Source organism: Pomacea canaliculata, linkage group LG1 (genome assembly GCF_003073045.1).
Source record: "Pomacea canaliculata isolate SZHN2017 linkage group LG1, ASM307304v1, whole genome shotgun sequence".
In the NCBI taxonomy this organism is placed as follows: domain Eukaryota; kingdom Metazoa; phylum Mollusca; class Gastropoda; order Architaenioglossa; family Ampullariidae; genus Pomacea; species Pomacea canaliculata.
Genome location: NC_037590.1, coordinates 37,382,374 through 37,398,342, shown reverse-complemented (window position 1 = coordinate 37,398,342; position 15,969 = coordinate 37,382,374). Strand labels below are relative to the sequence as shown.

Below are 15,969 nucleotides of genomic sequence, written 5' to 3'. Positions count from 1 at the left end.
AACTGACCAGTGAACGAGTGTTTCGCAGCTTATTTTTTTTAAAGACAACTACCTTCTATCCTGTTACAAGTTAGGTTTAATGTCCCATCATGTCTATTGACGCCATTTCTCGCGGTATGTATATTTTCTACCCAGGGTGACTAGAAACTCGTATTCGTCGGTGTCCCGGAGTGGTGGACGTGGCGGTGGTAGGTGTGTCAGATCCCGTGGTCGGCGAAGAGCTCTGCGCGTGCTTGTTACTGGAGTCGGACGACATCACCGTGAAGTCGGTGAGAGAGTTTGTAGAGAAGGACGTCATGACCTCCATCGATGACCCGTTCTCACCGAGACCTAGGATGAACTTGAAGTTGCCTTTGACCCGCACAGACAAGACGTTTCGCCGTGTTATCAGAGGAGGCAACAGCACGTCTCTCAAACAAGGATGAAGTCATTTAAATTACACAGCACATCTTGAACTTCTCGCCTTGTACTTTACAGTCGCATGCATGCTCACACTAACGCCTTTGCTTAAGCATAATTACATTGTCACTTTTATAGAAACTCTCTCACCCACACACAGAATGATACCCACTTATTTCTTGTTTATACACACTTTTACAGAGATTCACATACATTCACATAAACACATTTTTTATAACATAGACTAAACTTTACCTTTTTGTTCGTGATGATTTAAGATAGTATCGTATTACATTAATTATTGTTACTACGGAATTATGAAAAAGTGAGACATGGAAGATCAATTATTGCTAGTGTTCCTTTGGGGAAATGTAAATTAAATAGTAATTGCAAACAAGTAGTTATTAAATAGTAATTCAATACTAATAAGAAGCACACACACGCGCTGCTTTATTTAAAATAGGCATTCTTCGTTTGTGCCAAAGTGTAATCTTTAACTTTTAAATGTGAAATAAAAATATGTGTGAAAATGCAGTATAACTAATTTTTTTCCTATTGGTTTTACTACACTCTGATTAGCCTATTGCAAGCTTTGGCTAGTTTAACATCGTGTCTATTAAAACACTTACATTTAGATTTTACTGGTGATTGTGTCTGCATGACTGGCACATTTCTCTAGAAGTTTGTGTTTGGTGTGTTTACACACATAAATGTAAATGTAGTTATCATATACAGTGTCAGTCAAGTGCTATGAGCTTTGGTGAACTTTCGATCCATTTCACACGTATTTAAGTCAGGAAATTTTCGTGTACATAGACACCTAAGTCGGTATTTTAAACATTAATTAACGTTGGGCCTGAGACATCAAGGGGGAGAATTCTGTGCAGTTTGCTTATTATTATTATCTCCCTTACTAGCTTTGGGCGTAGTGTAGTTCTGTTTTCTTTTGCGTATATATATTTTTTTCACATTCATTATTATTTGTTATCTACCTGTGAATAAAGTTATTAGTTGTACCGTTCATTTCGTCCTTGTTATGGTCTATGCTCATTAGTGGTACGACAGGTACGTCGTATCCCGCCTCTGAGTGGGTGTGTGTACGTGACGGCGATGCTGGGGACGATCCGCGAACACAAATATTCAAAAATTTAAAAACAACTAAAATATGCTGACTTGTGATCGGTTTCTAATCCACAAATATAATCACTGAAAGTTGTATGATTCGAACTTCTAACTACAATTTTTAAAGACGACTAAACGAGTCAGATTTGTCCTCCCTCCTTAACCTCTTTGATAATTTTTTTTTTATTATTATTATTGTTCTGATGTCGGGGTTAATAGTAAAAGAAAAAGCCAAGTCACGTCATTTATTCACAAACAAGTGCGCTTCATTGTTTACTCGGTTAATCGCTTATCTCGAGGCATAGCGGGGGCCCACCGGCTTCAAGTTACTACAGAAAAGATTCGCATGTTTCCAGAAAATCACAAACAGGTACTGCGAGCTGTCACATGAAGACATACACCTTTATTTGTTACCTGGTGAGTTCATCTGCTTTGCAACTGCTCTTTAGCCTCAATGTCAGATCATTCAAATATTACTGCGTGTATGTTGAATCAAATAAATCTTTCCAGTCTTCACAGGCAAGTACAAGTAGCAAGAACTAATCAGGCATCTTTTCATGTTTAAGATTTTAATAATTTAAGTTTTTATATGAAGAGGTCTATGCTTGCTGTCCATGCCACGTTTGTGTTTGATGAAACACTAAAATAAACTACTCTGTTAAATTGTTAAACATTTCTTAAAATGACAGCAAGGCGTTTGCCATAAGCCTAGTGGCTGGCTATGTCTTACACATTGAACATCTGGTAAAACTATCAAATAGCTGTAGTCAACCAAAAGTGTAGTTGTAAGTGCAGGTAGACTCAATGCACAAAAATGACTGATAACGGAAGTCAAACATCAAAACTTTGTAAACCATTATTTTTAACTGTTGACATCTTAAAAATTTATTTCTAGAAGGAAAATCAAGAAACGTGTCAACTCGTGAACAATGGCAGCCTACACGACAATCACCGGGGCCTTGCAGCTTCATGCTAAGCACATACCACAGCGTCCGGCATTCATCTTCCACGACTGCCAGGGTGGTCGCCAGGTCCTCACCTACGAGCTCATCTATCGTCTTGGTGGACGGTGGGCCGCTGTACTCAAGGCATCGGGCTTGGGGCGTGGTCACTTCATCCTCAACACGCTGCCCAACTCTCCCGAGAGAGCTGTGTGCGAGACGGGCCTCCTCATGTCGGGGGCCGTCTCCGTCAACGGTCAGTGTCAGCTGGCAGACGGCTCCGACATCCTATACGGACTGAACAAATCTCAAGCCACAGCTATCGTCATCGACCCTGACGTCCACAACATCCCGTGGAACGCGCTCAGGACCAGCCTGGAACTCATCGGCCAAAACTATGTCGCTTCTGAGAAGCTCCCGAGTCTCAGGAAAGTCTTCTTTATTCGGCGACGCGAAAAGGGTAGCGACGACGACTTTCTGAGTCACCTGGAAAACCTCAACGACTGGTTCTACGACGACAGTATCAGTGTGGATGACATCTGCTCGGTCTTCACCACCTCGGGCAGCACTGGCTTTTCTAAGCTGGTCGTCAAAACGCACGGCGACATAGTAAATTTCGTAAAGAATATGGAGTCTGACAACTATGAAATTCCAGAACATTTAATACAATTCATTATTTCTCCCTTTGGCTGGGTAGGAGGATTTGTGGGATACATGTTTATCGCAGCGACCACCCGAGTTCTTTTCGATATAAGAACTGGGATACCTGACGATATAGCTGAACTTATATATCAAACGATACAAGAAGAAAGATGTGATACTTGTTTCATTTCACCAATATATATTCTTCAAATTTTTAATAAAAGAAGAGCGTTGTTGGAAGAACAAAAGAAACAGGGCTGTGAACGGTCTGTTTTCGACAGCGACTGGAAATTAAAACAGCTCTTTCTTGCTGGGCAGCCGATAACTAAACAAATCATAGAAGCAGCATCAGCTTTTTCTGACAAAATTAAGGTCGGCTATGGGGGAACCGACATTGGGATGATATCATTCCTCGACGTAGATGACCCAAACAAGTATAACGACTTCGACTGCGGTACTCCTACTCCAGGGGTAGAGATAAAGATCGTCAACACTGAAGATGAGGGTACAATCATGCCAACTGGAGAACGTGGCCTTATTTTGGTCAAGCACGTGGACAGTAGAGTCCAATTACTCAATGACCCTGATGCCACAAAAGCACTCTATACCTCAGATGGCTTTTTTCGAACTGGTGACATAGGGAAGCTCACCGCTGATGGTCACCTCATCGTGGAAGGTCGAGGCAGCGACGCCATTTCTCGTGGTATGTATATTTTCTACCCTGGGTGGCTTGAAACTCGAATTCGTCGGTGTCCCGGAGTGGTGGACGTGGCGGTGGTAGGTGTGCCGGATCCCGTGGTCGGCGAAGAGCTCTGCGCGTGCTTGTTGCTGGAGTCGGACGACATCACCGTGAAGTCAGTACAAGAGTTTGTAGAGAAGGACATCGTTTCCTCCATCGATGACCCACTTTCACCGAGACCCAGATTTTACTTGAAGTTTGACTCGTTTCCTTTGACCAGCACAGACAAGACGTTTCGCAGGGTAATCAGGGAAGAAGCAGCAGCTCGTCTCTCAAAGAAAGATGAAGAAATCTAAGTACATAGTGCATCTTCGTACCTTTACCTTGTGTTTATACAGTCATAAACTTCTAATGTCTTTGCTTTATGTATGTATCTTCACTCCTATAGCAATGCTTTTTTCTCCTTCTCTATTTCCCTCTCATAACGAGAGGAACACAAAAAAATGGAATGTTCTTCAGACTTGACCTTTCGCCGTCAAATTCGTACTACGAAGAAATAGAGATTGTAAACGGAGTTTGTATTGTTGAATAACGTATGCTTGATACTCAAGACAAATTTTCGGATGTTTATTTTATGCTATGTGGAGACTTTAATGCGAGGACCAGCTCTTGTATTCCCGATGACAGTCGCCTGTCCTTTGATCGTGTGGATTTTGAAATAGATAAACCTGTGTCGTCCGAATACAATCGTGAGTCAGGATAATTGTGTTAATGCCGTTGGCATCTACTAAGTACATATGTGTAAAGAATTTGACAGTGATTCTAAACCGTCTGCTATTATGAGGTTCAAGTGGTGACTTTACTTATAACTCTCCCAACGGCTCAAGCGTCATTGACTATTACTTGATTTCTGTTCAGCTTGTTACTTTGAGTCAGACTCTGCACGTGGCATCACGTGATAAGTCACAACACATGCCTGTGGAGTTGTGCCTCACAGTTAGCAGGAAACCTTCGTCACGGACCTACCATCATGTTTTAGAGAGAAATGTGTGTCGCTATCTGAAAGATCAAGTGTATGAGTGGAATGTATCAAGTCAGATGAAGTTCAAGAATATTTTAAAGAAGCTTTAATTGCTGTTGATTTTGACATAGAGGTTGCTCTTTAAAGTTTAATCAAGGTCTAAAAAAACTGGACACTGTATGAAAAGAGAGCTGCATACTGATGCACATCTACCTTGCGTTGACCTTCAGTGCGAGGAAAATACATTTTCAGCAGGTCTTAACTTCAGTGGTAGCTACATCGGTGTTACTGATCAGGATAACGTAGACGATAATACAGTAGAGAACAAGAATAACGAGAACTCCTATGATGAATCTCTAGATGCTTAAATCACTAAGGAAGGGATTATCAAACCTCTTCGTGCGTTAAAGAACAAAAAAGCAGCTGGTACTGATTGATTAATGGGGAAATTTTACAAGTCTGTGCTTTCCAACTCAAGTTTATTCTTGCTAAACTCTTTAACAAAATCTTTAATACGGAACAATTTACATCGGAATGGACCGAGGCCATTCCTCAAACCCTTACAAGGAAGGTCACTTTAACAACCCTGGTAACATGTACAGTTATAAATTAAACCGAAGACTTTCTAAATGGATTAAAGAAAAACCAGTTTAAAGAGGATTTATAAGTTGGGTTTAGAAAAAAGTGCAATACATTAGATCACATATTTGCTCTCAGCTATAATTCAAAATCAACTACTACAACACAAACAACTTTACGTAGCATTTAGAGATTTCAAAAAAGCATTTGATTCTATAGTACGGGAAAAGTTGTAGGACGTTTAGAATCGAAAGGGTTTTGTAAAATGTATGCATAACCATGGACTTCTATTGATGGACTGACGTCTGTATGCCGAGACTCACTCCTGGCCTCTTGCGAAGTGATCCGCTGTTAGTCTCAGCGAGCCGTAACAAAGAATGTGAATAAACCGGAAGCTATGTCGTCTAATGCCTCGTTTTAGCAGTTAGCTGGGAAAAATCGTCTGCCAACAGTCCAGGGATATTAGTTCGTGGTATGTAAAACTTTGTCGTGTCCCGCTGAGCGAGTGGGTGAGTGTTCATGCCGACTGTGTGAGCTGGAAGACCCAAGCCACGTCATTTATTCACAAACACGCGTACTTCAACTTTTACTCGGCGGAGAAGGGTCGCACAGGCTTCAAGTTAGTCAGCTAAAGAAAAGATTCGTATGTGTTTCCAGTACATCACAAACAGGTACAGTGAGCTGTCACATGAAGACATACACCTTTGTCTGTTAACTGGTGAGTTCATCTGCTTTGCAACTGTTCTTTAGCCTCAATGTCAGATCATTCAAATGGTACTGCGTGTATGTTGAATCAAATACATCTTTCCAGTCTTCATAGCAAGAACTAAGCACGCACATTTCCATGTTTAAGATTTCAAGAATTTAAGTTTGGATATTAAGAGGTCTATGTTCGCTGATCTAATTAGATGTCCATGTTACCTTTGTGTTTGATGAAACACCAAACTAACTGATAGCAAGGCGTTTGCCATCAGCCTAGTGGCTGGCTATGTCTTACATATTGTACATCTGGTAAAATTATCAAATAGCTCCAGTAAACCAAAAATGTAGTTGTGATTATGTTCCGATAAATGTCAACCACCATATGTTATGCACAACATGAGAGGGAAAAAAGTTCAGATAGACTCAATACACAAAAATGACTGATAGCGAATGTCAAAAGTCAAAACTTTGTAAAACCAATACTGTTGACGTATTACAAATAGTTGTCACTGCGCATTTTTTTTCTAGAAGGAAAATCAAGAAACGTGTCCACTCGTGAACAATGGCAGCCTACACGACAATCACCGGGGCCTTGCAGCTTCATGCTAAGCACATACCACAGCGTCCGGCATTCATCTTCCATGACTGCCAGGGTGGTCGCCAGGTCCTCACCTACGAGCTCATCTATCGTCTTGGTGGACGGTGGGCCGCTGTACTCAAGGCATCGGGCTTGGGGCGTGGTCACTTCATCCTCAACACGCTGCCCAACTCTCCCGAGAGAGCTGTGTGCGAGACGGGCATCCTGCTGTCGGGGGCCGTCTCCGTCAACGGTCAGTGTCAGCTGGCAGACGGCTCCGACATCCTACACGGACTGCAGAAATCTCAAGCCACAGCTATCGTCCTCGACCCTGACGTCCACAACAGCCCCTGGAATCCGCTCAGGACCCACCTGGAACTCATCGGCCAAAACGATGTCGCTTGTGAGAAGCTCCCGAGTCTCAGGAAAGTCTTCTTTATTCGGCGACGTGAAAAGGGCAGCGACGACGACTTTCTGAGTCACCTGGAAAATCTTGACGATTGGTTCTACGACGACAGTATCAGTGTGGATGACATCTGCGGGGTCTTCACCACCTCTGGCAGCACTGGCTTCTCTAAGCTCGTCGTCAAAACGCACGGCGACATAGCACATTTCGTAAAGAAGTATGAGTCTGACAGCTATGAAATTCCAGAACCTTTAATACGATTCGTTATTTCTCCCTTTGGCTGGGTAGGAGGATTTGTGGGATCCATGTTTATCGCAGGGACCACCCGAGTTCTTTTCGATATGAGAATTGGGATACCTGACGATATAGCTGAACTTATATATCGAACGATACAAGAAGAAAGATGTGATACTTGTTTCATTTCACCAATATATTTTCTTCAAATTTTTAATAAAAGAAGAGCGTTGTTGGAAGAACAAAAGAAACAGCGCTATGAACGTTCTGTTTTCGACAGCGACTGGAAATTAAAAGAGCTCTTTCTAGGTGGGCAGCCGATAACTAAACAAATCATGGAAGCAGCTTCAGCTTTTTCTGACAAAATTAAGGTCGGTTATGGAGGAACCGACATTGGAATGATATCATTCCTCGACGTAGATGACATAAACAAGTATAACGACTTCGACTGCGGTTCTCCTGCTCCAGGGGTAGAGATAAAGATCGTCAACACTGAAGACGAGGGTACAATCATGCCAACTGGAGAACGTGGCCTTATTTTGGTCAAGCACATGGATACAGTTATTAGTTACCTCAATGACCCTGATGCCACAAAAGCACTCTATACCTCAGATGGCTTCATTCGAACAGGTGACATAGGGAAGCTCACCTATGATGGTCATCTCATTGTGGAAGGTCGAGGCAGCGACGCCATTTCTCGTGGTATGTATATTTTCTACCCTGGGTGGCTGGAAACTCGAATTCGTCGGTGTCCCGGAGTGGTGGACGTGGCGGTGGTAGGTGTGCCGGATCCCGTGGTCGGCGAAGAGCTCTGCGCGTGCTTGTTGCTGGAGTCGGACGACATCACCGTGCAGTCGGTACGAGAGTTTGTAGAGAAGGACATCGTGACCTCCATCGATGACCCACTTTCACCGAGACCGAGATTTTACTTTAAGTTTGACTCGTTTCCCTTGACGAGCACAGACAAGACGTATCGTCGTGTTATCAGAGACGAGGCAACTGCTCGTGTTTCAAATAAAGATGAAATTCAATTACACAGCGCATCTTAGAGTCACAGACACGCGCACTTTAACGCCTTTGCTTATTCATATATTCCTACTCTTATAACAAAGTTTTCTCTCTTTTTCTCTCTTTTTTACACACACACACCTAAAGAGAGACTTTTGGAGACTAGCATATTAGTAGTTTAAACACATTTACACACACATATATATTCGCATAAAGACAACACTTATTTCCTTACTAAATAGACTTAACTTAAGCTTTTTGTTTGTGATAATCTAGGAGTTGTATGGCAATAATTATTGTTATTACTGATTAGAAAGTGACACGAGGATTTTCGATTATTGTTGGTGTTATTTTCGTGAAAAGTATATTAAATAGAAATAGTAACTTGCAGCGTAAGCAGTAATAATGGTGACATAGATAGAAGAAAAGAAAATCCAGCTGTTTTCTACAGTTTGCCAGTGGCAATTGTTACATGTAAGCAGAAACAGTTCAGCAGTAAGCAAAGACAATTCATCTATGACCATTGAAGTTACCGATCCTGACCATGAGAGTTCTCTGTTCTCTGCGTTTTTGCACGTCTTCATTATTTTTCTACAATGATATTGATATTAAAGATGAAATATAGAACCTAAATTGTTAATATCTTACTCAGACATTTCTTTTATTATTTTGAAAATGACAGCATGATTGAAGTCCACTAAGTAACCTACACTGGCCGATGACAGTGATTAAATGGTAGGCAACAAGAACGATTGACACTCCCTCACAGTAAGTTTGAACGGATATTGCTTGTCTAACGATGCTGGCTACAGAGCCAGTAGATGAACTTTATTCAGACATCTCTAAATATTTGTTCAAACGTTCCGTGTAAACTTCTTCCCCAACCGTACTCACGACTTTCCTCAAAACATTTCAAAAGCGATTGTTATCCAGTCACTTATACAGGACAGGAAAGTCTTGGACTCTCAGTAAAAAGAAAAGATCTTGTTCCTCCAACAGTGCCAACTATACAAAAGCAAGAGCTATTAAAAGCAACTATGTTGGTAAAAATACAGAGATCGAACACATATGTGTAACATTGACACTTTCTACACCATTGTGGTCTATAAGTAACAATATCTATATTCTTATCCAGCATAATGCTGGCACTGTGATAGTGCCATTCATGTGCGTGTTCGAAGCAGCTCAAAACTAATTGAGGGGATGACAAACTCATGGGGACGGGAACACATGCGACTAAATAACCAGTAAATTTTGCATCCAGCTAAATGAGGAAGGTAAAAGATTTTACATCGATAAATATGTATAACAAATTTTTATAACGTTGTGTCTTTAATGGCGAAAAAGTCATTATTATCACTGGTTGCTGGAAAGTAACTATTCATCAAATTAAAAAAAAAATTACAGGAGCGTGAATGTGTTTTTATTTCATTAACAATAATACACGTGGAAAAGTTAAATCAAATGGATATTAAATTCTTTATTCCTCGTTTAAGTTTTCATGCCATGGTAAATATGAGTTGAAAACCACTTACTACGTGATTTACTCACAAACACGTATGTTTAAAAATTTTATTCGGTGACCCCATTATTTCTTGCGGAGGTGCAGGAGAAGCTTTAAGTTGGTTAATTAAAGAAGATTCAATTACGTCATAAGAAGATAATAAACGAGTAATTTAGTCTGTCAGGCGATGCAACGCCGATGTTCAGATGCCGTGGAAAATATTAGAAGAAAATCCCATACCACGTAATTTATTCACACACACGCGAACTTCAGGTTTAACTCGGTGATTCGCTTCTCTCGGGGTAGAGCGGGACCAGAGAGGTTATAAAGTTGGTCTGTCAAAGAAAAGATTCGGACGTGTGTCCAGAAAATCACGGACAGGTAATGTGAGCTGTCACCTGACGACATACAACTACTACAACACTTGGTTTGTTAACTGGTGAGTTAATCTGCTCTTAACGTATGTTACGTTTGTATTTGATAGACTACCATAAACTAGTCTGTTGAACTGTTCAATTACTCGGCTGACTGCCACACGCTTGCCACGAACATTATGGCTAGCTCATTGTTTCATTAGTTGTGCCTCTACCAAAATATCAAAAAGGTTTAGACAGCCAATAACTTGGTTATGTCTTGTTGGCCATTGAGTGTGAACCGCCATATAAAATGTATATCAAGTCAGAAAAGAGTAGAGGTAGACTCAACACATGAATATGACTGATAGTAAAATTCAAATGTACAGTGAAACCTAGGTTAACGAACATAATCCGTTCTGGAAAGTTGTTCGTTATCCGAAATGTTCGTTATCTGAAACAGTTTTTCCCATAAGAAATAAAAGAAATAGATTTAATTGGTTCCCAGCCCCTAATGACTCGCTATGTACAACTCTGACGTCTGTACGAGTGGCCTTGACCTGTGCATGCTGATGTTTGTGGGTGTGTATCTTGAGAATGGAAAGGGTGGATTACTTTGAATTCGGCAAGTCTTATCTTGAACGTATCATTATCTGGTATCATTAGACATTATTCCATCATTAGTTTTTTACTTGCATGTAAATCTTTCCAAAGTTAACGTACAAACAAATAACTGAAGATTTTACAGAAGATCTTCGTAAGGATGTTTTCTAAATCTTAAAAATAAAGTCTTTTTACGGGTAAGACTTTCCGACTCCGGTAGCCTCTGTGTTTATTTTCTTCTGTCTGTGAGTATTTTTACTGTTAATGTTATTTGCGTAGCTATGATATACTTTAATGTGAAATCTGTATGAAAGACCCCTACAGTCATTCAAACATTAAACAGCGCTCCGGCTATGAAATATTTCTCAACGTGCAAGAGACATAAACTGAACCTGCAATGCCAACAACTATACTGAAATCATTAAATTCCACACACTCCTCTATATCAACATCATTAAATGCCACACAGTTTTCTATGCAGCAAGAAAGCTTTGTGACTCCTTTTAAAACGAAAATAAAACCCCTCAAGTAGAATTTGACAGAAGGTAAACTCTGCTCCATAACGACAGATGTTACTGGTCTCGGCCATCTCACACACAAAGAAACCCTCCATGCTTATCATCACTTGGAAGGCAACAGGCGGTCAAAATGTGTTGCTGGGTGCACGAAATGTATCCCCCTCCTCCTCATCATGTAGAGGAGGTCACTTCTCGATTGTTCCTTCTCCCGAAAATTCAAGGGTCCCATAAAGTTTACCGAGATAGACTTTGTAAGCAGGGTTCTATCTGTATGACTTTCTTATTTTTCTTGCTGTTGGCTGTCCGAACTCTTGCTCAAAATCCAGCTATCCCAGATACATGCATATACAAAATAGTACATGAACTTCATACACATGCATAGAAGTATGTGTACTACATATACACAGCAGTACACTAATGTGTGTATATATAATAGTCTATATATATATTCTTATAATATATAATATTCTATATATATATTCTTAAAATTTTTAACACAAGAAGAGCGTCGTTGGAAGAACAAAAGAAACAGCAGTATGAACGGTCTGTTTTCGACGACAACTGGAAATTAAAAGAGCTCTATCTAGCTGGGCAGCCGATAACTAAACAAATCATGGAAGCAGCTTCAGCTTTTTCTGACAAAATTAAGGTCGCCTATGGAGGAACCGAATTTGGGATGATATCATTCCCCGACGTAGATGACCCAAACAAGTATAACGACTTCGACTGCGGTACTCCTACTCTAGGGGTAGAGATAAAGATCGTCAACACTGAACATGAGGGTACAATCATGCCAACTGGAGAACGTGGTCTTATTTTGGTTAAGCACGTGGACAGTAGAGTCCAATTACTCAATGAACCTGATGCCACAAAAGCACTCTATACCTCAGATGGCTTTTTTCGAACAGGTGACATAGGGAAGCTCACCGCTGATGGTCACCTCATTGTGGAAGGTCGAGGCAGCGACGCCATTTCTCGTGGCATGTATATTTTCTACCCTGGGTGGCTAGAAACTCGAATTCGTCGGTGTCCCGGAGTGGTGGACGTGGCGGTGGTAGGTGTGCCGGATCCCGTGGTCGGCGAAGAGCTCTGCGCGTGCTTGTTGCTGGAGTCGGACGACATCACCGTGCAGTCAGTACAAGAGTTTGTAGAGAAGGACATCGTGACCTCCATCGATGACCCACTTTCAAAGAACAAGACCGTAACAAAGAATGTGAATAAACCGGAAGCTATGTCGTCTGATGCTTCGTTTTAGCAGTTAACTGGAAAAAATCGTCTGCCAGCAGTCCAGGGATATTAGTTCGTGGTATGTATAACTTTGTCGTGTCCCGCCTCTGGCTGAGCGAGTGGGTGAGTGTTCATGCCGACTGTGTGAGCTGTAAGACCCAAGCCACGTCATTTATTCACAAACACGCGTACTTCAACTTTTACTCGGCGGAGAAGGGTCGCACAGGCTTCAAGTCAGTCAGCTACAGAAAAGATTCGTATGTGTTTCCAGTACATCACAAACAGGGACAGTGAGCTGTCACATGAAGACACACCTTTGTCTGTTAACTGGTGAGTTCATCTCCTTTGCAACTGTTCTTTAGCCTCAATGTCAAATCATTCAAATGGTACTGCGTGTATGTTGAATCAAAGAAATCTTTCCTGTCTTCATAGCAAGAACTAAGCACGCACATTTCCATGTTTAAGATTTCAAGAATTTAAGTTTGGATATTAAGAGGTCTGTGTTTGCTGATCTAATTAGATGTCCATGTTACCTTTGTGTTTAATGAAACACCAAACTAACTGACAGCAAGGCGTTTGCCATCAGCCTAGTGGCTGACTATGTCTTACATATTGTACATCTGGTAAAATTATCAAATAGCTTTAGTAAAGCAAACATGTAGGTGTCATTATGTTCCGTTAAATGTCAACCACTATATTTTATCCTCAACATGAAAGGGAAAAAGTGCAGTCCATCAATTGAGTCTATCAAAACACAAAAAAGACTGATAGCGAAAGTCAAACGTCAAAACTTTGTAAAACCAATACTGTTGACATATTACAAGTAGTTATCACTGCGCATTTTTATTTCTAGAAAGGAAAAAAAGAAAGGTTTTGACCCAGGAACTATGGCGGCTTTCACGACAATCACCGGGGCCTTGCAGCTATATGCTAAACTCGTACCACAACGTCCGGCATTCATCTTCCACGACTGCCACGGGGGTCGCCAGGTCCTCACCTACGAGGCTCATCTATCGTCTGGGTGGACGGTGGGCCGCTGTACTCAAGGCATCGGGCTTGGGGCGTGGTCACTTCATCCTCAACACGCTGCCCAACTCTCCCGAGAGAGCTGTGTGCGAGACAGGCATCCTCCTGTCGGGGGCCGTCTCCGTCAACGGTCAGTGTCAGCTAGCAGACGGCTCCGACATCCTACACGGACTGGACAAATCTCAAGCCACGGCTATCGTCCTCGACCCTGATGTCGACAACAGTCCCTGGAATCCGCTCAGGACCCGCCTGCAACTCAGCGGCCAAAACGATGTCGCTTGTGAGAAGCTCCCGAGTCTCCGCAAAGTCTTCTTTATTCGGCGAAGTGAAAAGGGCAGCGACGACGATTTTCTGAGTCACCTGGAAAATCAACGATTGGTTCTACGACGACAGTATCAGTGTGGATGACATCTGCACGGTCTTCACCACCTCGGGCAGCACTGGCTTTCTCTAAGCTCGTCGTCAAAACGCACAAGGACACGGTGCGTTTCGCAAAGAAGAGTGAGTCTGACAGCGATGAAATTCCAGAACCTTTAAAACAATTCATTATTTCTCCCTTTGGCTGGGCAGGTGGATTTCTGGGATACATGTTTATCGCAGCTGCCACCCGAGTTCTTTTCGACATGAGAACTGGGATACCCGACGACATGGCTGAACTCATATATCGAACAATACAAGAAGAGAAATGTGATACTGGCTTTGTTGCACCAATTTATATGCTTCAAATATTTAACAAGAGAAAAGCGTTGTTGGAAGAACAAAAGAAACAGGGCTATCAACGGTCTATTTTCGACAACGACTGGAAACTAAAAGAGCTCTTTCTTGGAGGGCAGCCGATAACTAAACAAATCATGGAAGCAGCTTCAGCTTTTTCTGACAAAATTAAGGTCGGCTATGGAGGAACCGACATTGGAATGATATCATTCCTCGACGTAGATGACCCAAACAAGTATAACGACTTCGACTGCGGCATTCCCGCTTCATGGGTGGAGGTCAAGATCGTCAACACTGAAGATGAGGGGACAATCATGCCAACTGGAGAACGTGGCCTTATTTTGGTGAGGCACATTGGCAAAAGAGTTCAATTACTCAATGACCCTGATGCCACAAAAGCCCTCTTGACTTCAGATGGCTTCATTCGAACAGGTGACATCGGGAAGCTCACTGCTGATGGTCACCTCATTGTAGAAGGTCGAGGCAGCGACGCCATTTCTCGTGGTATGTATATTTTCTACCCTGGGTGGCTGGAAACTCGAATTCGTCGGTGTCCCGGAGTGGTGGACGTGGCGATGGTAGGTGTGCCGGATCCCGTGGTCGGCGAAGAGCTCTGCGCGTGCTTGTTGCTGGAGTCGGACGACATCACCGTGCAGTCAGTACGAGAGTTTGTAGAGAAGGACATCGTGACCTCCATCAATGACCCACTTTCACCGAGACCAAGATTTTACTTGAAGTTTGACTCGTTTCCTTTGACGAGCACAGACAAGACGTATCGTCGTGTTATCAGAGACGAGGCAACAGCTCGTGTTTCAAATAAAGATGAATTACACAGAGCATCTTAGAGTCACAGACATGCGCACTTCAACGCCTTTGCTTATTCATATATTCTCACTCTAATAGCAACGTTTTCTCTCTATTTCTCTCTTTTTTAAACACACACACACACATAAAGAGAGACTTTTGGAGACTAGCATATTAGTAGTTTAAACACATTTACACACACATATATTCGCATAAAGACAACACTTATTTCCTTACTAAACAGACTTAACTTAATCTTTTTGTTTGTGATAATCTAAGAGTTGTATGGCAATAATTATTGTTATTACTGTTTAGAAAGTGACACGAGGATTTTCGATTATTGTTGGTGTTATTTTCGTGAAAGGTATATTAAATAGAAATTGTAACTTGCAGCAGAAGCAGTAATAATGGTGACATAGATAGAAGAAAAGAAAATCCTGCTGTATTCTACAGTTTGCCAGTGGGAATTGTTACATGTAAGCAGAAACAGATCAGCAGTAAGACAATTCATCTATGACCATTGAAGTTGCCGATGCTGACCATGAGAGTTCTCTGTTCTCTGCATTTTTGCACGTCTTCATTATTTTTCTACAATGATATTGATATTAAAGATGAAATATAAAACATAAACTGTTAATATCTTACTCAGACATTTCTTTTATTATTTTGAAAATGAAGCATGATTGAAGTAAGCCGTATAACATGAAGTATAACAACAGCTGCACCATATCACTCTTCCCTAAAGGACAGCTACCGACAGAAGTGGCAGCTAGGTGATATTAAAAGCCAGGAAGAAGAATAATTAAGTCCACTAAGTAACCTACACTTGCCGATGACTGTGATTAAATGGTAGGCAACAAGTGTAAATATTTGTTCAAACGTTCCGTGTAAACTAACCGTACTCACACGA

General features: G+C 41.6%; 4 protein-coding genes across 6 annotated transcripts; all 4 read left to right on the top strand.

Annotated features, from left to right (window-relative positions):
- The first annotated feature begins 1,788 nt into the window (after positions 1-1,788).
- LOC112566169 (acyl-CoA synthetase family member 2, mitochondrial-like) lies at positions 1,789-4,994 on the top strand. 3 transcript variants are annotated; one of them, XM_025242573.1, is made up of 2 exons: positions 1,789-1,938; positions 2,417-4,994. In XM_025242573.1, exon 2 carries the CDS (start codon positions 2,451-2,453, stop codon positions 4,137-4,139), a length of 1,689 nt encoding a protein of 562 aa, XP_025098358.1. In that variant the 5' UTR covers positions 1,789-1,938; positions 2,417-2,450; the 3' UTR covers positions 4,140-4,994. The 3 variants fall into 3 exon arrangements, with proteins under 3 accessions (XP_025098358.1, XP_025099894.1, XP_025099124.1); XM_025244109.1 differs by having other exon boundaries at positions 1,816-1,938; positions 2,420-4,994; XM_025243339.1 differs by having other exon boundaries at positions 1,895-2,040.
- A 946-nt stretch (positions 4,995-5,940) lies between these two features.
- LOC112565460 (acyl-CoA synthetase family member 2, mitochondrial-like) lies at positions 5,941-8,943 on the top strand. The gene is made up of 2 exons (XM_025241334.1): positions 5,941-6,101; positions 6,614-8,943. The coding sequence occupies exon 2, from the start codon at positions 6,648-6,650 to the stop codon at positions 8,349-8,351; it is 1,704 nt and encodes a 567-aa protein (XP_025097119.1). The 5' UTR covers positions 5,941-6,101; positions 6,614-6,647; the 3' UTR covers positions 8,352-8,943.
- A 2,958-nt stretch (positions 8,944-11,901) lies between these two features.
- Positions 11,902-12,604, top strand: LOC112561265 (putative peroxisomal-coenzyme A synthetase). Its single transcript, XM_025233638.1, has 2 exons — positions 11,902-12,489; positions 12,575-12,604. Exons 1-2 carry the CDS (start codon positions 11,902-11,904, stop codon positions 12,602-12,604), a joined length of 618 nt encoding a protein of 205 aa, XP_025089423.1.
- Positions 12,605-12,719: 115 nt separating this feature from the next.
- LOC112570389 (3-[(3aS,4S,7aS)-7a-methyl-1,5-dioxo-octahydro-1H-inden-4-yl]propanoyl:CoA ligase-like) lies at positions 12,720-15,703 on the top strand. The gene is given in 3 exon segments (XM_025249202.1): positions 12,720-12,845; positions 13,373-13,950; positions 13,953-15,703. Coding segments are annotated over 3 exon segments (1,797 nt in total). The 5' UTR covers positions 12,720-12,774; the 3' UTR covers positions 15,101-15,703.
- Positions 15,704-15,969: the final 266 nt, after the last annotated feature.